This window comes from Pithys albifrons, chromosome 2, assembly GCF_047495875.1.
Source record: "Pithys albifrons albifrons isolate INPA30051 chromosome 2, PitAlb_v1, whole genome shotgun sequence".
NCBI classification, from domain to species: Eukaryota; Metazoa; Chordata; class Aves; order Passeriformes; family Thamnophilidae; genus Pithys; species Pithys albifrons.
The window spans coordinates 110,080,355-110,101,461 of NC_092459.1; the positions used below are offsets into that span (position 1 = coordinate 110,080,355).

Below are 21,107 nucleotides of genomic sequence, written 5' to 3' on the forward strand. Positions count from 1 at the left end.
CCAAAGAGGACAAGGAAAACTTAACCAGAAAAAAAAATAGTAAATACCTTAAACTTCACCGTTTGCCCAACTATTCAAATGTTTTCTCCATGCCAGATCCTTCCCTTTGCAAAAGAAAAAAAGAAGAAGAAGAAGAAAAAAAAGGCAGCCCAAAGTATCACTTTGCAAAGTTCTCAGCTCTCCCTGGGCTGGGACATGGGTACAACCTGTACACTGAGGGATCTTGTGTTGTCTGTGCCACTACTGATCCTACTCTTTTGAGGCAAAAACCCCCAAACCAAAAAAGTCCTTCTTCATGAGAGTGAAGGTACCAATACATAGAGCCACTACTATGGGGAAAAATATTTAAAGTCTTTGAGCCTGATTGGGTCTTTACTCACATGGGTAAGGTTATATGTCTGTCTTAAGTTTTATGCTGAGTGGTATTTCATAATGCTCCATTTCGGTAGCATTTAGTACGCAAATACCTTTTTTTAGGTCCTGATTTATCTGTACTTTTAAAAATTAGAGTGACTTAGGGTTTTTTCTCTTAATAGGTGAATATGAACATTTGGGATAAGGGACAGGAAGATTTTTCATTTTCCATCATTTTTGCTGATGTTAACATCAACCTGGCACTTTGGAAATTCAAAGAGTGATCAAAAGAGTGATTCAAAGAGTGATCCTAGCCCTTCTCTCAAAGAATAAAACAGAGATTATGAAGAAATTAATCCCATGCCCATATATTTCAGCAGCAACAGCTAATTTGCAGTTTTGCTTGCAAAGAGTTCTCAAACGGGATTTATAAACATCACCCTTCTCTCAAAGAATAAAACAGAGATTATGAAGAAATTAATCCCATGCCCATATATTTCAGCAGCAACAGCTAATTTGCAGTTTTGCTTGCAAAGAGTTCTCAAACGGGATTTATAAACATCACAGCACTGCATTGTGCTCTCTCAGGGCAAACCACATTAATAGTTTAATCTGATGGGTTCTTAGGAATTCCAGGTTTGGGATGCAGGAAGAAACTTGAAAGTGAATACTTTCTTTTTTTTTTTTTAATGCATAGTGGTTTGGAGTCTACTATAATGCAAAGTAAAGCGTTGTGTTACAAAGGCAGGGAGGATGGGACAGAAGGTTAAAGGGCATCCTGGAAACAAACAGCTGGACCAGTTTATTTAAACAGATACAAGGATGGGGAGCTGACCTCCGTTTGACTTCTAGTGGGAGGAGCGAGAATGTCATTTTATTACTTTGCCCAGAAGGAAAATGTTCTTGCGTCTGAATTCCCCCCGAAGACATCCAAACACTGGGCTGTTTGGCAGAATTGCTACTTAGAGAAAATACTTACATGAATGCGTAGGAAGAAGATAACTGTTAAGTACCTGTGCGTAAAATGTTCTTAAAGCAGATATCCCAAGTGATAGCATGGCGCAAACAGGTGAGAATATGTTTTACCATAGGCACATCTTCTGGATAATTTTTGGTAAACTCTAGATATATCGTTTTTTCTAGTATACTAGTATAGAAACTATACTATATATATTTTATTATTTTGAGAACCCTCTTTATCTAAAAAGTGCTGGTAGTTTGGAGGAGAAAGAAGAGAAGCTTATGAAGTTGGGGTGTGCATGCTTAATGTTGCTCAGCATTTATTTTGGGTAAAAGCTATTGACAAATGAAGGCTTTGGTGACCAGTCACTCTCACAACTACCAAAAACCCTCACCCCCCACCACAGTACCATAGCCTGGCAGTGTGGCAGGAGAAGGATGGAATAAACACAGCAAGAACCTTGCCAGACTCACAAAAAGAAATGGTTGAGGCACTAGAGTTCTGTGTTGCTGTTTTACTTCGAAGAGTTACTGTGAAAATTGCTTTCTGCAAATGCAGATTACAGATATTAAACAATTTTCTAATTGGTCATGGAGCTAAGGCAGCTAATGGGGGAAAAAAAGCAGATTTTTTTTAATTGCTTATTTTGCATGGTGTTTGTGCTACACCTGTGCTTATAATGAGAAAGGAGAATTAGTCTAACCTTCTGCTCACATGATTTTAATTTTCATGGTTTGTACAAGATAATGATAAACTGATTGGCAACACTGTTTGCTGGCGTTGAGGGGGGTTGTTTATTGGAAATGTGTAGAAAAATTGATCCAATGCTGTTGCTGACAAAACATGATCTAGTTCAGGTGTAAGGTTTCCAGCCTGACACCCAGATGTAGTGCCTTTGGGTCCATTTCCTCAAGACAAGCGGTTTGATAAAGATTCTACATCTTGATTAATTTTTACAAGAGTTTGGGTAATGGGTGTCAGTAGGGAATGGGAGATAGGAGGAGTCCAAAATTGCTATGCTGGTCTTTGATGAGGGCAAAAGAAACAGCATGGGGCAATGGTTTGCTATTCTTCTCCCCTCTGGTGTAGGGGAATGGGTGGGCAGAGCTGATTCCTGTGGAAAGATCCTGGTGGCTTTATCTCTGTGCTAGGGGAGCTCCTGCTAAGCCATCCCAAGCAAAGGCAATGAAAACAAGTATCCCTTTGTGAACTTTCCCATCCCAGTTTGCAAGTATAGGGTGGTTTAGCCTCACGCTCACGCTTCTTCCTTTACTAGTAAATGTTGTGGCATACACTTTTATTATTCTTTTTCTCTCTCATAAAGGATGCAAAGTCTGGTTATGCAGCTTTTTCTCGATAGAGATTTTTTCCAAATGGATTTTAACTAAACTTTCTGATGAATGAAATCTCAAGAGACGTTCTTCAAATGCTATGCATTCAGACAGGTTCGCAGCCATGGTTTCCAGCCTCCTAATTTCAGCGCCACAGGGAGATTGTGGCACTTGTGATCTCTCTCCTTCTTCTGTTTTGCTCCAAATTATTTTGAATACTTCCAAATAAGCGTTGCAAGAAGAACTGATGCGAAGAGCTATGGAAACACAAGGAGGAGGGTTGCAGATGGTTATTTTTAAAAGTAGCCATACCTTCTTTTTTTATTATTTTCAAAGATCTGCTTTTCATTGTTCGGGGGGGAAATTTTCAGTAGTCCAGTAATTACAGTTTAACAAGATGTTTGCTGTAAATGGTCAGGCCTAGCTGGAGAAAACAGGATTATAAATTCAATTACTGTAAAGCTATGACCTCGCCTTGACCCCCTCAGACTTTGCATAAAGAGAGGGAGGGGGGGAAAAGCCCACCAAGAAATGGCTAGGAGGAATGCATGGCTCTGAAGTCCCCAGCAGTGTGACTTAGTGGTGATAAAAGTCCAGACGTTCCCTCATTTGATGGGGTTCTGCCATCACAGTTCATTATCTTAATAGTGGGCATTAAAAGGGAATTAGGTTTGCAAGAGGTAGGGGCAGGTTTTGATAAAGAAAAAAATTGGAAAAAGAAGTCAGAGGACATAAGGCAGAAATGACACTAATGAGGGGGGAGGTAGCAGATGCCCTCACGAGCGTCTCGCCGGCTTCACACATTTTTGTTTTTTTGGTGCCCCATTCTGCATTGAGAAGAGCGTTGCTTGTATTGTTTCCTGAAAACTCGGCTAATTCCCCCATGAAAAGATGAAATGGAAGTGTCCAACTGTGGTAAAAAGCAGGCAAACATAAATCAGCTTGGAAACCCCAAGCTTGTGCTCTCAAAGGTCATCAGGGTTAGAGGTTTTGCAGTATTTGCATCCCCATGCAGCCCAATGGAGAACTCCACAGCAGGGCAAGAGGGCTTGGGGACCAGTGGAAGACATCCCTTCCCTAACCATTTGCTTTCCTCTTTTTTTTTTGCAGGTTTATTAATGCTAGAAGAAGAATAGTTCAGCCCATGATAGACCAGTCCAATCGAGCAGGCAAGTCCCCAACAGTAACTGTATTCAAGTCACGCAGGCGAAAACCATCCTCAAGCCATTCACCAGGAGGTTACCTGGTAAATAAATGAGAAATGAATGCTGGGAGTGATTGACAATTAAAATACAACCAGCTTTCCTTCATTACAACTCAAATCATTTTAACATGATTGAAAACATTTTGGGGAAAAAAAGACATTGAAAATTCAAAAAGAGAAACTAACATGATCCACTCCATGACCGGACTTTCTGTACACAAACTCCACTATTCGTATTTTTTTTAGCAGTTGTTCCCAGCTCTTTCTGCTCCTGTGACCACTCCCTGGTGCATGGCTTGGTGTGGAATTGCTGTAAACTTTATTACCTGTCAAAAGGGCAAAGGGGTCAGAATCGCTTGTGGGACTCAGTAAAGTTCAAAGACATTCAATGAGGTAGAGCTTTATGTGCTTTAATAACCCAAGGCAGCTTACTTCTGAAGCCGTCTTTTAATGTACAGTCAAAACCTCCAGTTCAGGTAGTGGTACTTGTACCAGGTTCTTTTGTCCCTTGGCTCTTCTTTTTAGTAGCTGTCTTTTGGGATTGTTGAGCATTTGCTGTTTACTTTGGGGGGATTTATTTCTATTTTTTAAAAGACCTTAAGTTTTCATGTGCTGGTTCTGTCTGGAGTGTTGGCTCACAGTTCTATGTGGGTATTTGCCTTTGAGGATTACCATGGCCCGTTCCCCCCAGTTGGTTTTGTTTTCCAAATCTTGCTGTTAAACTCTCCAAATCCATCATTGTCCAAGATGCCTTTGGGCCACACTTCCTCTTCAAGTACATTTGATTATTTGTCATTAGAGCTAAATATCTGGCATGGACATGTTCAGGTCCTGCTCTTAGAAGGCACAGGGGCGTAATTTAACACACTGTGATTTCAGCGTGACTATGCCAGCCATAAAATCCAGCTCCTATACAGGTTTTTGCATTGACGTCAGCAGCAGCAGCAGCTGGAGCCGGGGCTCTTCATGTCTCAAGATTTTGGTTTGCTGACTTCATTTCCAAACTTGCAGAAGGAGATTAAGCCAAAACTTAAGCACACTTGTTAGTCTGGACATTAAATTCATACAGTAGACATGTTTCCCTCTTTTTAGAGCCAGTGTCGATAGCCCATGGGTAGGGGGATTGTGTCTTGATGCTGTGAGAAGAGCCCTTTTGGCTGTTGCTAAAAAGCAATATTCTGCACTTTTCCAGTAAGTCAAGGAACACCTTATAACCCTGACGGGCAGCCAATGGGAGGTTTCGTGATGGACGGCCAGCAGCACATGGGCATCCGAGCACCAGGTAAGCCCTGGTAGAGCATCACCCACTCATGGGTGGCCTCAGTCATGCCACCACAGGTAAACACAGCTCCGCCCTCCGCCACCGTCCCAAACTGCCTGCCTTGCCTCACCTGTCTTCTGCCTGCATTCCACACTGCCAAGGGAAACCAGGCATCTCCTTGCTCGAGCAGTCCTGGACTCTCTGCCAGTGCTGTGTTTTGGAAAGGGGCTTTTGGCACTATCTGTTGACTTTGCTCATTTTCTGGCATCTTCTTGGATTTTTATCTCCCTCTAGGACCTATGAGTGGAATGGGCATGAATATGGGCATGGAGGGGCAGTGGCACTACATGTAACCTTCACCTAGGTAACCAATGGCAAAGCCAGGGGGAAGTAAGTACAAACGAGGTCTTTGTTCTCACTTTGTCCGAGGGATATTTGTCTTCTTGCATTTCCCTATGTTCTCCCTGCCCATAGCCTCATGCTTGTTCCTTCCTTTCCATCCATCCATCCTACGCCTGGGCTCCTTTGGGTTTTCTCTCCCTCTGGTTCAGCTCAAGCTTTCCAAGCTCCCAAACCCCCCGTGTGCGCGCGCACCGTACATTGACGCTGCCGTACATTGACGCCGCCATACATTGATGCTATTATCCATCCCCGAGCACATGACAAAACAAGGAGCAGCCGGGGAGGTGGGGGAGCCCGTCGTCTTGGCAACAGACTGATTTGCAAAATGTAAGCGGTCTGCAGCAGCGCAGGGAGAGGAAAGAGCATGTCCCCAAAGTGTCATAAATCTGTCTAACCGCAGTTGATGCATGAGTTACATTTCTCCCGCTAACCTGCAAGACACCAAAAAAGCCAAACAGAGACTTCTCATAGGGTAGGAAAAAAAAACCCAAACAAAAACCGTCAGCTTCACTTAGTTGCATTTTGGAAGGCGATGGACAAAACTTCGATTTTTTTTTCAAGTTTATTTCTCTTTGTCTGTCCATCATAATGGGATTACGTGTGGCAAAGGAAAAAGAGAGAATACAAAATAGAGGTGTGCGCAGCAGGCTATGGAGCTTAGCCCAGGCTAATTGACTATATCCAAATTAAGTATGCCATCACTTGCAGTGTGACAAATGGATTTGACTTATTCAGTATACAAAAATAGAGATCATTAATGCAATCTTCAGTGGCAGGCCTTGCGAAGAAAGCCTAGAAAAACTGTCCCAGTTTTTTTTTTCCCCTCTTGTCTTTTTATAGCGGAAAATACGTTATACAAATTTTTATATTTTCTTTTTTTTTTTAAAGAGTAAAGTGGTTTGAAACACCAAGACACTGCTACCATGTTTAAGTGATGCCTGATTCTGTTCCTCTTGCTCTTTTTCTGGAGTTAAAAGAGTTATTTCAGCATCTTTGTTGTGCCCCCAGCCTGTATTAACATAGGGTTTGAAGTTACCCAAGGCAAGTGTATTTCGTAGCAGTCTTCTCTGGGCCCAAGTCAAAACTAAGTTTTAACAATTAGCTATGAAAACATTCCTCTGAGCTTGGGAATGCAACAGCCTTATTACCTCATCATGAAAATTTCTAGCTTAGTTAATTTAAATATTGTTTCTTAGTTTCTGGGTCAATTAAATTTAAATGATGTATTTTATGCTTCGTGACCAATTAAATTAATAGGTTATTACAAAAAATATTATCATCTTTTTTGATTAAAGAGCTGTGAGTACAGTATATTTTATAAGCAATTTTCATTAGTTCAAAACTGTTCCTTTAGGCTAGATTAAGCAGCTATTCATTGCTAGAGCCTTGAGACCTGATTCCAAGGTGTTCGGCGCATTCACAGCGCGCTCTTACTTAGAACTAAAGCCAATTGAACCTACTTAGCAATAGCGTATGCCTTTCACCCTTGATGATTATGGAGCTTATAGCTCTCCGAAACAATACACCTGTCAGTTCCCATCAGCTACAGCAATCCAAGCAGAAGGCAGAGGCCCACAGAAAGCAGGAGGTTTTATTGTTTTAGGTCCAATTTTTTTTCTTATTGTTCTCCCAAACACACTGAAAGGTTTGACTGAGTTGAGCGTCTGATTTTTTTTGTGGCCAGAGGTGAGCAGAGGGGGAAAGAATTAATTGAAAACTGTTATTGATGATATATATATTTTTAATGTGTTTAAAAATATGGGTTTGATTTAACAATCGTACTTAGTAATCCTATCAATTTCGTCTTCATATGAGGCCTTTGTTCAGCGATTTATGTCCTTGCTGTATAGCATCTATTTGAATGGAACAAATACTTGGGACAGATTCCAAGTGATCAGGCTCAAGAGCTAAATAAATAGCTTTTGATAAACCTTGACACCTATTTAACCCGTCTCTCCTCCCGAGCCCCTCATTAACTACTATGCCTGTATTCCCAGCATGCTTTTAGAAGTGGGGAGATGAAGGCAGGTGGCTGGAGTAAGGTCATGGGGAATAGAGCCCACCTGACAGCCCTCACAGGACTTGGTGCCACCACTCCTTGTGATGTTAGTCATCTTCAGGTTGGCTCTGCCTCTGGTGTGATTTCAGACCAGAAACATCTCTGTCATGTGTGTTCCTAACCATAAAAGCAGAAAGGGTTTTTATCTCCTAAAACTCTGTATTTGGAGGGGAGAAAATATTCTTGGAGGGTTTTCTTTTGATCTGGGAATCATTCTTGTTGCCATAATTGTGAGCCCATACGTAGACTATGATTCCACAAAGGCAACTTGTGCTCGCATATCCGTGATGCCACATCTCTCCCTGGGCTCAAACCTGGCCTTCCTGTGCCCAAGCGGAGGAGCTTCACGGCCTGATGTCAGTAGCTGGTCCCCACCACTCACCACCACCTCTTTCTCTCCACAGGGCTGCAAAGTATGCCAGGGGATTATGTGTCTCGGGGTAGTCCAATGGGTATGAATATGGGACAGCCAAGCTATACCCCACCCCAGATGCCCCCCCATCCTGCTCAGCTGCGTCATGGCCCCCCCATGCATACCTACATTCCTGGACACCCTCACCACCCAGCGATGATGATGCATGGAGGACCACCCCACCCTGGAATGCCCATGTCAGCATCAAGCCCCACAATGCTTCATACCGGCGAGCCAGCAGTGAGCGGACAAGTGATGGACATTCATGCTCAGTAGCTTAAGGGAAATACACGTTGTCTGCAGCGATGGTAGATTTCAAACATTGTCTTTCTGCAATGACTATGGAGTTCTTGGCGTCAACTTTGGACCAAGGGACGTTCCAGTTCTTCACAGGGACCCTGAAAAGCAGGAAAACATCAACCGAAGTCAACTTCTGGGGACATGCTAAATACCTATATAAGACATTAAGAGAACAAAGAGTGAAATATTGTAAAATGCTATTATACTGTTATCCATATTACGTTGTTTCTTATAGATTTTTTAAAAAAAATGTGAAATTTTTCCACACTATGTGTGTTGTTTCCATAGCTCTTCACTTCCTCCAGAAGCCTCCTTACATTAAAAAAGAAGCCTTACACTTATCCTGCAAATGACAGAAAGGGCTTATTTGCAGGATTTTTAGAGCATTAAAATAACTATGTCAGGCAGAAGAATCTTTCTTCTATCCTAGGATTTCAGCCATGCACACTCTCTCTCTCCCCCCTCTCTCCTCCTCTCTGTCTTTCTTCCCTTTCTCTCCCTTTCTCCCCATCTCTCTCCCTCTCTCTCTTTCTAGCCTGGGGCGTGAATTTGCATGTCTAATTCATTTACTCACCATATTTGAATTGGCCTGAACAGATGTAAATCGGGAAGGATGGGAAAAACTGCAGTCATCAACAATGATTAATCAGCTGTTGCAGGCAGTGTCTTAAGGAGACTGGTAGGAGGAAGCATGGAAACGGAAAGGCAGTGTATTTGAAGCCTAATTGTCACATCAGAGCATCCTTGTCCCCATGCAGCAACCACCACCTTGTACATCACTTCCTGTTTTATGCAGCTCGAAACATGGACTGAAGATTTATTTTTAATATGTTGACTTTCTTTCTGGGCAAGACATCGGTCATGTGTGCATTTTTTTTTCCATAGTCCCATCATGGAGCATTTATGTATACATTGTAAATAAATTTTGTGCAAAAAGGACTGGAAAAATGATCTGTATTATTGCAATTTTTTGTAAAAGTAGCAGTTTGGTATGAGTTGGCATGCATACAGATTTACTAAGTGGGATAAGCTAATTATACTTTTGTTGTGGTTAAACAAATGCTTGTTGATAGCCTTTTTCTATCAAGAAACCAAGGAGCTAATTATTATTAATAATAATCATTGCACACTGAGTCTTAGAGTTTCTGATTGAAACAGTTTGGATTGTATAATAACTCAAAGCCCAGTTGTAGTAGTTTGAGTGCAGTAATGAAATCTGAATCTAAAATAAAAACAAATTATTTTTTGTCATGGTGACTCCACTGCTTGCAAAATTTGTTTCCTGCCCCCATGCAGTATTTGTAGCCATTCTATCCCAAATTGGGAGCTGAGCAGCTACAAAATTCAGCTGGCTCTGGGTATGTTACCTATCATTTACTATTTAAATATCAGCTTCATATTTAAAGAATGTAAAAGTAATGCTATACTGCATAAAGAAACTTTCTTGGAACTTGCACTGTAAATTGACAGGTTGGGAACTGTTGCCTGTTAATAAATGTAATATCGTAGGGCATTACTGGACAGAAATTTGAAAACAGTGTTATCCCCACACCCTCCAAATTATAGTTCTAATATACAGTTTAAATTACTGAGGTTCTTTCTGGAATTGAGCATAGTAAGGAAGGAGGAAAATAAAACTTGGAAACCATTGCCCTGGCAATGCATATCTGTAAGGGGATGAGGTGCTGCTGGACCCCTGCAAGTGAGGCCAGTGCAGGCCTTCCTCTCCTCTCCTCTCCTCATTAACCAATTTCCTCGCACATTTGTACTTTCTAAACCGCAGCCAGCAAATGCAACAGCCCCAGCCAGCCTGGGTAGGCTGTGAGACCTTCTCATTTGCTTTAAATCAAAATGCAGCTATAGAAGAAAAATAAAAAATAGAGTTTTGCGAGGCTAGGAAAAGGACACAAATATCTTAATTAAGGCAAAATCATGCTGCAGCTGCCCCCACAGCCGCTCCCGAGCCGGTCGGCATCTCCGGCGGAAGGTGTCCCGGTGGTGTTGTGGGACAGGCTCCCGGCAGGGACCCCCTGCTCTGCATGCCCCCGGGGTACCCCCGGGCTGGGCAGGCGGCAGGCAGAGTGCAGGCAGAGGTGCAATCAGGCAATGCAGACCTCTCTGAATGAAGCAAGCCACCAAAGTGGGGTCCTTCCCCACCACGGCTCGGACCTCCTCCCCTCCCTTTTTTTTTTTTTAACTCTGAGTGTTCTTTTCTTTTTTTTTCCTTCTTCTTCCCCCTGTTTTTTTAAAGGGCCGCCGTGCCGCCAAGGAGGCTGCACATCCCGGCTCCCTCTTTGTGAGCCCAGAGTAATGACACTTTTTTGCCAAAACGTGAATGAACGGGGCCCGCTTTTTTGCCTTTTTTTTTTTAGTTTTTTTTTTATTGTGCTTTGTTTTGTTTGTTTTGTTTTGCTGTGTTTGAGGTTTTTTTAATGTTTCTTGAAAGACAAAAACAAACCGCCCTCTCTCAGGCGAGGGCACACGCGTCCCTTCTTCTCGCGGCCGCAGCGAACTGTGGCACAGACTTTCCTCCGTAGGACCTTTTTTGGGGGGAGAGTGGCACATTTCAAATTAAACCCACTATTACATCCCAAGACATTTAATCAGCTATAATTATAACACATTAAAAATGAAGAATATGCCTTGACAGTATTTTTATTGTTATTGTTCATTGCATGATGTTAGACAGCTTCAGAGGCACAGGAAAGAGAAGTAAACGGGTTACAAATAGGGAATTATCCCTCGTTTAGCATTAAAATTCATTTAGATAAAATTGCCACAAACATTTAAATGGGGAGATTAGTTCCCCCTCACGCCTTATTGCACTCTCTCAATGGCTCCGTTAAGAACATTTTACACGTTGGAAATTCCGCCTTTTCGGGCCGCTCGCTGTTTCCTAGCTACCCTCCTTTCACCGCACCGGGGGGGCCCGCAGGGGCCCGGGTAGGGCCGCTCGGCTGCTCCTCCGCGCCTCAGCCTGGCCCCGGGGGCTGCGCGTCCCCCGGGGCTGCGCGGGGGCGCAGTGCGGGAGCTGGCGCGGGGGGCACGGCTCGCCGCCCCGCTGTCCTGCCGCTGCCCGCCGCCGAGGAGCAGGAGCAGGAGGACGAGAAGGAGGAGGAGGAGGAGGAGGAGAAGGAGGAGGAGGAGGAGGAAAGCCGTCTTCGACTGCCATCTCTTGGGGGCTCGGGAGAGTGACGCGGGGTGTGTGGGGGGGGGTGCGGGGTGCTCTGGGGCCGCCCGCGCAGCGCCGCGGGCGTTGCGCGTTGGCGGACCAAAGTTTGCGCAACCTTCGCCGAGGCTCTATTTCTCCTTCCTGTTTTTGGTGAGGTGTTGTTGTTTTTGTTGTTATTGTTGTTGGGTGGTCCTTATTTTGTTTATTTTTTTTTAAATTTTTTTAAGTCGGCCCCAATTTCCCACGTCCCCCTTCTATTTTTGTGCCCAACATCCCCTCTTGCCCTCCCGCACCTCCTGGCGCGGTATCCCGCGGTGCCACGCAAGGCGGGCGTAGCGCGTTCCCCCCACACGCCTCCTCAAAGAGGCGGGCGAGGAGCCAGACCCGTCAGCGCGCTATTTGCGCGGGACCTGCCCTACATCTGAGCTCGACACCCGTACCCCACGAGGGTTTTTTTTTTTTGTGGGAACAACAAATTCCAGTGAAGCTGAGCGGGGGCGGACCGAGCCCCCCTCCAGGCAGAGGGACTCCCGTGGAGGGGGTGCCTCCCATACCTCCCGTAGCCACAGGTACTTTTGGACTCAGAAGCGGCACTTTTCTGCCACGCGGTGAATATTTCCACTCCCGGCGCTGTTGCGCGGGAAGTCCCGGCTAGCCGGGGCCTCGCTCCACGCGTCCTGCACCTGCGTGGAAAACAGCAGGGCATTTACCCACTCCCCTGACCTTGCTATGCCAGCCGGGATGATAACATATATATTATTGTTATATATTTATACACATGTGAAAACGAACAGACGTTCCCTGGGTGCCGGGAGCAGGCAGCTGCCCCCGGTTGCGGGCAGGGGCGAGCGGTGCGTAGCGCGGCGTAGGGGCGATCGCGCGTGGCGTGGATGGGCGCTCCCGGTGCCGCCTGGAGGTGGCCGCTCAGCTCCGGACCGGGCTGGTGCTTTTTGTGTGACAGCCAGCAAACCTTCCCCGTCCCTTTAATGCGTGTGGAAATACCCGCATGCCTGGGTGGCAGCTGCTTCCAAAGCCCCAACTAACTCTTTTGGAAGAGCAGGGCGAAAAGAGTGAAAGGCGAAAGAAAGACTGTTCATTTTTTTTCCTTTGGTGCCATTTTGGATGTCATCTGTTACCTTGGTGACTGTGCTCAGCCCCCAAAGCCCCTGGATTGTTAGGGAAAAAAAAAAAGCATGCTATTTCTGCACCGTCATTTATCACTGTCACCGCATAATGATTCCCCTCGCAGCTCCTTATTGATGTTTGTAATTGCATTATCTCATAAAGGGAGGGGGTGGCGGGCCAGGATGATCAATGGAGCCGCGCCGTGCATGCCGGGGTCAGGGGCTGCGGGAGGCAGCGGGGCCCCCCCCGGACCCTCCCGGCCCGGACGCCCCCGGCCCCGCTCCCCGCCTGGCAGACAAGTCCCAGGCACCGCACGGAGCGCGGCCCCGGCAGCCGGCGTGCAGTGCCAGGGCAGCTCCCGGGGGGGCCGTCCTGCTGGGACACCCCAATTTGGGGAGAGGGAGTGGGCAGGGAGATTAAAATAAATAAATAAATAAAAATAGGGAGCTCCGGCAATGGAAAAATTAAAGTGGTTTTCATGTGAATTGGCTGGGGAAAAAAAACACTCGGTGGATTCCATCCCCCCCAGTCTCGAAGCGTTTGGCCGGTACCTGCGTGGGGAACGGCGGTGCGGGGATGCTGCGGTGGGGCTCCACGGCGGCCCTTCCCCGCAGCATCCCCTCGGCCGAGGGGGATACGTGGGGCCCCGCGGCGCGGAGAGGCGGCCGCCCCGCGGGAAAGTCCGGCGGCGGGAGCGCTGCCCGGGGACTCCGGGGGACCTGGGGAGTGGGGAACAGGACAGGGATGGGCCCCCTCGGTGAGGAGGAGGAGGAGGGCGCAGAAACGCGGCTCGCTTCCCGCATTTAGTTGCATATTTTTACCGGTTTCTTTTCGCCGAGCGCTCTGTAGAGAGGAAAGCGCTGCGGAAATCCCCCACAACCGGAGCACCCCACGGGGGATTTTTTTCCTCTCTTCCTCTCTCTCCCTCGGCTCTATAAAGACTACCAACGAAGTAAAGATTAACTTCTTTCGCCCTCTCCTCGCCGCACAAAATAAACTCCATCGCTGCGCCCAAAAGTTAAAAGAATTATTTTCCATCCACTTTCCCAGGGGATGAGCCCGTGCACCCCATAACCCGGGACTTGGGGGAACCAAAGCCGAACCCGTGTGAGCCAGGACAGAAGGATGCCGAGATTGCCAGAGCCATCCTGGCCAGCCGCGGAGCCTTCCTTTCAGGCTCAGCGCTAAACCGAGGAGAGAGCAAATCCTCTCCGGCTCGTCCTTCCCCACATTAATCAGCTCTCTCCCCAGGTTTGCCTCTCTTCAATCTTCCCATGGAAATTTAGCAACGCTTTAGTTTGGAGGTAATACAGCCTAAGTGTTATTGTTCTTTCCCCTGTATATGTGTGTATATATATATATATATATATATATATATACACACACATATACAGGGGAAAGAACTTATATATGTATATATATCTCCGTATTTCCTCCAGGAATGAGGGTTGGTGCTACCGTTATCCTTGTAAAGAAACGCCGGTTGTCTGCTTTCACATAAACATTCATGAGTCCAAATAAACTTTATAAGGATTTCAATTGGAAAGGTAAGCAGTCGGCAGTGCGAAGACATTGCACTTGAAATTTCAAATGTGAACTAATGCAACTGAGCTATTTTTTTCTCCTTTTCTGGTCTGATAGTTGGCAATCTGGAGTTCCATACTTAAAAAAAAATATTTAGTGCCATAGCCCACGGTTAAAATAGTGAAAAATTAGTCTCGTTTCAGAAATTATTTATTTATAGAACGAACATGATTAAAACATAAAAAACACACAAACTGCAGCTGCAACAAAAAAACCCCACCGTGATTTACGATTATTAAATCTTTGATTGCCATGTTAATGTTTCTTTTTCTACCTTTCATTTGCATTTTAATCTATCGAATCTTTACAATTTTGCTGCCTCCTACTCGAATGATTGATTACACATCTGAAAGAGGGAAAAAAAATCCTAAGCTTTCTAGGCGAGCTTCTATTTTTCCTCCCCCCTTCCCTTTGCTGGTTTGCTTTCTGAAACCTTCCTCAACAATGTTAATGCAAGCAGGACAAATTAATTATGCTCTTTTAAATGTCAAAGGTATAAATAAAAATGCTCCCACCCCCCTTTTCCTCTCCTTTGCTCCTGCCCCAAATGGGAATATTTTTCCAAGCCGCTTGTTTTAAAAGCAAGAAGGAATCACCCTGGTAAAATACAATTAAAAGAAACATACGCGCAGCATCCTGACTGTAAATAAATATTATTGCGTGGACATTTACCTATGGAATGTGGCGGGGGTGGGGGGAAGCAACCAGAGAGGCAGCGGGAGGCAGGGAGTGGAGGTAAAGGCTTCCTGGTGCAACGGCAGCGCTTCCCTTTGCTGCTGAGCCTTAGTTTTGGGGCTGTTCTTCGTGTTTCCCCCAACCTCCAAAAAAAAAAAAAAAAGAATCAACAAGAAAGTGAGTGGTCAGGGTGCAGCCCCCGAGGAGAAGAAAACAAGCCCCTGGGTTTCCCTTGCCTCTACCCCGTGGGCCGGGGTGTCGGGTGGAAAGCCGGGGTGGGGGGGATAGGTGTGGTGATCCTCAAAAGGGGGGTTCCCACCTGCCTGTAATGTGCGCCACGGGAGAGTGGGTGCTCAGGCGAGATTGCCCATGGGGACACCCGCCTGGGCGCTGCCCAGGGGGAAGACCCACCCGGGGTGTGTCCACTGGGGGACACTTTGCTGAGGGATGTCAATAAAGGGACAACTGTCCCTGGCATATCCCCTCGAGGGGATGCACCCATGGAGGGGCACCCACCCATGTGATGCCCAGACGGGACGGCCCCCCGACGCTGCCCACCCGGCGCACGGGGCTGAAGGGAGCTCACGGGCAGGGTTGGCACCTGCGGCGGCCGAGAGGCAGCTCTTTGGGGAGAAATCATAGGGAAAAGGGGAAAGGAGAGGGCAGGACAGGAGGAGCGGAGGCAGCGGCGCAGAGTCTCCGCACCTGCGGGTGGAGAGCGATCCGCGCGGGCCAGGCAGACAGGGAAGATTTAGAGGTGAAGAGATGGCAGATTGTTAAGAAAGTAATAGTAAGGTGTCCCATATACTACAGTTTTATTGTGGGGTAGTAACTACTAGATTTATTTATTGCCGAGGCAATATAATAAAGATAATGACCGCAAACTCAAGATAAATGCTTACGCCCATAGCTGGTCAATTCTTTTTTATTTAAGAGAGTGATCCGGAGAGGTGAAAGTCATCTTCTCCCGACCACAAGTATCAGTCTTGGTTTCCACCAGGTTATAAACATGACATGCAAATAATAGAGCTGCTGCCGGGAGCGGAGGGGTTGGGGTCGGGGGCTATGGGGGTGTCCCATCCCTTTGCTTTACCCCTCTCCGGAGCACCCGCAGAGGAGAGCAGCGAGATGAAACAACTGGGGCATGAGTCTCCTCATGGGGAAAGGGGAGGCGGGGGTGGGACAGAAGAGAAAAAAAAAATAACGCCCCCCTCAAGACCGTGGGGAAATACCACTTGCGAGGAGAAGCGCCCGGGGGAGCGGCCCCGATGCCCCACACTCACTGTCGCCCCCGCGCCCCTGCCCAGGGCGATCGTGTGTCAGCCCCACAATGGACGCTTCTACTCCCGGGCGCTTTGATCCCTGCGCGGCCGGGAAAAAAGCCACCTGACAGCGATCTGCAACGGACGGGAGAGGTGAAAGGAAAGAAGGGGAAAAAATGAGGGAGAATAGAGCAGTGCAATTTCGTGGTTTGTGCGCAGGGTAAAATTATAAGGTTGAAAAGTGTGAACAATCCTCCTCAATCTTTTACAACATCAGCGCTGCTCTCAGCCTTAACCAGAACCTCCCTTTTCCAGCCGAACGTGAGTTATCGTTTCCCCAGCCTCCAGCCTTCGCTGTCCCCTCAGGATGGGCAGCTCCCGCCTCCGCCAGCCGCGGCCAAGCGCATCTCCCCGCGCAGCGCCGGCTCCTTCGCGCCGCGCAAGCAGCCGCGCAGAGTCGAGCCTTCTGCTCCCAGTACGGCAACTCGTCTGTCGCACTTCAAAGGGTGATAACCTAATTGCTTCCAGAGTTTAAAAGTAATTAAGCTATATTAAAGGAACTTTAAATAAAACCGGTTTGCCGCGCACTGACTCCCCTTGTCCTTCAGAGGGTAAATAGAAGCCCCGTTTCTGGAAAAAAATTGCATTAAAAATGTTGCATTTATATAACGTATGCGAAAAATGTAAACAGATTTCGTTTCTGAAAGGGTATGGGTAAAGTGGTGGTAATTATGTATAATTAATGCTGAAGGGAAAATGAACACATAATAGGTTCCAAAGATTAAACCTTCTGTAACTATCAGGGGAACTTTTAAAGTTTTTCTTTTCCTTTTTTTTCCCCAGCCCCTTCTCTTTAAAAAATACATCTATTTCCCTTCACTAAGGATTTTTAGATATTAAAATTCAAGTTAACATTTGCATGTCTAAAGTGTTCTTACTTAAAAAACAAATCCCTCAAAGGTTTCAGCAATTCTCAATCTACAACTTTGAAGATCATCCAATATAAAAATAAATTGAATGGTGATTTTAACCATTATTAATGTTTGTGGCACTCAATTTAGTGAGGTGCTGGCTTTCCATTTTTTGATTACACCATAAGGAAGTTATTTTACTAAGAAATGTTAAGATTAAATATAGGCATTCCCACACATTCTTTATATTTTTTTCTGACATGTATTTATTATGGTCTATTCAACCTATTTTAATTTCTAGGTAATGCATAATCACTGGAGCCAATTTTTTCCCCATGTTTGAAAGGGTAGATCCAGACTCTGAAGATGTAGGTCCTGCATATCTGTACGTGACATTCAATGCAAGTGTCTATAAATTTAAATATATTTTTTCTACTGTCTCAGATCGAGTTCATAGAAGTAAACCCAGTGCTTTCAACGTTTGCAAAGGTAGGAATGGATCTAGCTTTAGCAACACTAATAGATGTTGAGATACTGTGTGAGCTGCAACTTCTGTCAACGACTGTGCTTTTTTGATAACAGTGATTCTTAAGATGTGAAGGTAGAGTTGTTAAACCTCACGTATCAACAGATTAGTTGCCTGAGCAGTGGTTTGCAGAACTAGTGGCTCCAGAAAATAGATGTATTTGTGCACAAAGAACAATTAAAGTTAGCAGGAGTTGAAGTTTAAACTGCTTTGTTAACTCTAGCATCCACTTGAGAAGTAAAAATTAATCTCCTTTCAACCTGGGTTCAGGTCTGGTTCTGCTGCCGTTCTGACTGTTGGGGTATGTGGGGGAGGTTTTCTTCTCCAGGAGGGAAGAATAGATACCTCCTGTGGGGAATTCACCAGCTGGCAGTTCAAGACAAGGTTTAGGTTGTCACTCCCACTCCCCAATTATTGTGTCTAGCTTGGAAAAGCAAATTTTTAAGCAACAGTACTGCTCTTTGATATCTGCCATACTGCAGAGGTTTAAACACAGCTTAACCCTTCAAATTAATTCGTAGACTTGCTCTTTAATGCAGAGGCCAAGCAGCTGAGTCTCAGCTTGGCATTTCTGGCAAACCCAGCTGAAGATGCTGAAGACTCTAGAGCAATAAAGGAGTTTGTTCCTCAGGGGATATTCTACTTTAACCCCATGAGCAGCTTTGGTGCTGTTTGCTCCTCAGCCTACCTGGAGGAGGATGAGCTGCCAGTGGATCCCAGCCCAGTGACTCACGCAATAACTTTTCCTGAACCACATCCATGTTGTGCAGAGATCAAAGTGAGTCGTACTTGGGCAAACATACATATGGGAAGGGTGTGGAGGAGAACAAGGCTCAGATGGAGATTGCAACCTCAGGAGCTTATTTTTTGGGGATGAAAGCGGTTGTGAAGGCCCAGTGTGAGTCAAGTACTTGTAGAAGCTGTAATGTCTTTTGGAGCTATAAAATCAGTTTGCTACTGAATTGCTCAGCTATTTGCTGATGACAGCAAAAGGGCAGCATATGCAGGCAGGTGCAATGATCCCTGGCATTGACCAGCATCTGACAATGGTGGATTAAGCCAGCTCCTATTTGGGTCCTGATAACTCATGCAACACCAGAAACATAAACGTCAGCCAGAAACTTTTCCCCCAAGCCTGGGAAATCCCTTGCAAAGCCTCCTGTGTTGAAAAAAAATAAACCTTTCCCCCACACCCGTCTCCTGGATGGAGATAAAGGACAAAACCCCCACAGTTTGTCACTGTATTTTAGCAGAGTATATTAACAAAATACTTCCCTTTTCAATGCCTTTTGATGTGCTAATCATCACTCAGCCTGCTATAGCCACCTAATGTGTCCAAGCAAAAGCTGAACAGAGAATCAGTGGGATTTCAGCTTCCAAAGACACCCTGGGATGATGCAGAGCCAAGGGTGGGTGTTACTGCTGGATGGGATGAAAAACTGACTTGGGGTGCCTCAGTTTCCCCATTGATGGAAGGTGCTTTGTAGTTTTCTTTTTTCTCCCTGACTTGTGGTGAGTTGCTGCCCATGGTTTGAGTTGACACCACTGGCTGCTGTGAGCATGAAGCTGGTGATGAAAAAGCTGGCCTGGTTTTTCCCTAAAATGTTGCACTCACAGTTCCTGTGAGTGAGTTTTCCACCTCCCTTCCCAGCTGCTTCCCACAGGGGTTATTTTGGTGATGCATGGCAATGAGGCTGGCCTGGCAGAGCTCCCACACAGCCTTGGGTTCTAGCACAGGAGTAAGCCCTACCCAACCCAGACTGCAGCAGAAACTGAAAACATTGCCTAAACTCTCTTTTCTGGCTGGATTATTTTTTTTTGTTTGTTCCCCCCCCCATCCCACCCCACCCCTTATCTAAAACTCCCTTTGCCCAGAGCAGAATTAACAACAGGCCTTGTTAACGAAGGGATCAGCAACATCTTCCCTGATGGCATTAAAACCTCCTACCTGGCAAATTAGTCCTCCTGCTACCTCCTTCTCCTCTTACAAAATGTTTTCTTTATGGGAACTTGTTAGCGGTTTGTTACTTCCACAGTAATTACTCAGCAGTAATTAGAGAGATGCTGAATAGGCCGAGTCCATATTTGGACCCAGATTTTACTTTCTGCTGAGTTTGAGGAGTTGTCTGGCCACTGAATCTGAGCCAGGACTTGCATTTCAATAGGTTGTTGTGGGATTTTTGCCAAAATCTGACCAGCTCTCCCCCTGAGTTGGTGTCCATGCTGTATTAGATTGGCATACAAGTCCAAATGGAGAGGTAAGGGGTCTGCTCCATTTAGCATCTGTCCTGGCATCTCTGTTGAACCTGGTAGCCATGGCTTGAGAGCAGATTGATCTCTCCTTTGGTGCCACCATGCCCCTTGAGTGGAGGGCACCATCCTGGAGGACATAAGGGATCTCCTCTCCTCAGCTGGCCTGCTCAGGCAGCTGCTGGCGGTGGCCTTTAGTTCAGCTTTGGTATCATGGATAGGGAGTGACCAAAATGTGCGCTTCAGACGTGTGACAGGAGAATGCCCTTTTTCTATCATTGCCATATCTCCTATTGGGTATGCTCCCCAAGGACAGAGCTACAGTGCTTTACTAAACTTCCTTGCCAAGCAGAGCCACATGGCTGGTGCAGGCATCATTGGTACAGGAGCCACCAAGCACTGAGCCTGCTGAGGAAGAGGGTGTTTGACTTCCCCGTTCCCAAGCCTGGCAGGGACCCTTTGTGCTGTGGCTCCCCTCCCAGCTTCCTTCCCCCTGCCCCAGCCACAAGTGCCGGGGGCTGGGCTGGAAGGACATCTTATCTTGTTTATATAATGTGACTGCTGGAGGGCTGGCTCCTTTGTTTGGCAAAAGGTTCTCATGCTGGTGGCTTACCTCCTCTGACAGAGACAGAGAGGTCACAGCCCAGGCTGGTCTTTCAGGGTGGTGGTGAAGAGAAAATTGGCACAGAATAAGGCAGGGAATTGCAACTCTTGGACACCGGGCTATAACTTGGAAGCCTGACTGTGCTGGGACAGCTTGGCAGAATCCTGCAGCTGTGGGCTCTTTCCTTCCCTTGGGAGAAGCACTCCTGTTCTTTTCAGCATGAGAGCAGAGAAACAGTTGCAATGAAGAAACAAAGTGAGAAAGAACTGCTTGCTTATTTATTTATTTAATCTTTTTAGCGGGTCCTTCTTTGCATCCAAGTGAGGAGACGTGTAGTCATGTAGACCTTCTGCATCAGAGCAGAGCAAGGTCCTTGGCCCTCATCACCGGCCAAGTGATGCATCTGCTCAGCTCTGACCAGTGAGCACCAGCCCCAGCCCCATCAGAGCTGACAAACTTCTCCCTCAAAAAAACTCTGACCAGGCAGGTAAGATGGAGGGACGTGCCATAAAACCACCTTCTCAGTGGTGAGGGCTGCAGCCTTGTAATGGACGTGACCACAATCTGCTTCAAATGCACTTTTTATGGCCTTACATCACTGCAGCCTGCCCCACCTGGCTCCTTACTCTCAGCCATGCTAGCCCCTGGGTAGGCAAATAATGAGGCTGATAATCAATGATTTTTAGTGCATTTCTTGATTAAAACCACTGTGAC

At 46.1% G+C, this 21,107-nt stretch overlaps 1 protein-coding gene and 1 long non-coding RNA gene across 2 annotated transcripts in view; both read left to right on the forward strand.

Moving 5' to 3' along the window:
* Positions 1-9,535, forward strand: part of MEIS1 (Meis homeobox 1) — a 108,703-nt gene extending 99,168 nt beyond the window's left edge. The window contains exons 10-12 of the mRNA XM_071582080.1: positions 3,757-3,815; positions 5,043-5,132; positions 7,977-9,535. Coding sequence (XP_071438181.1) covers positions 3,757-3,815; positions 5,043-5,132; positions 7,977-8,260 — 433 coding nt within the window. The 3' untranslated portion in view covers positions 8,261-9,535. The remainder of the gene's footprint in view (positions 1-3,756; positions 3,816-5,042; positions 5,133-7,976) is intronic.
* A 2,248-nt stretch (positions 9,536-11,783) lies between these two features.
* LOC139668490 (uncharacterized) lies at positions 11,784-16,679 on the forward strand. The gene is made up of 4 exons (XR_011697073.1): positions 11,784-12,025; positions 13,632-13,885; positions 14,021-14,128; positions 16,418-16,679. It is a non-coding gene; the product is annotated as an uncharacterized lncRNA (long non-coding RNA).
* The last annotated feature ends 4,428 nt before the right edge of the window (positions 16,680-21,107 follow it).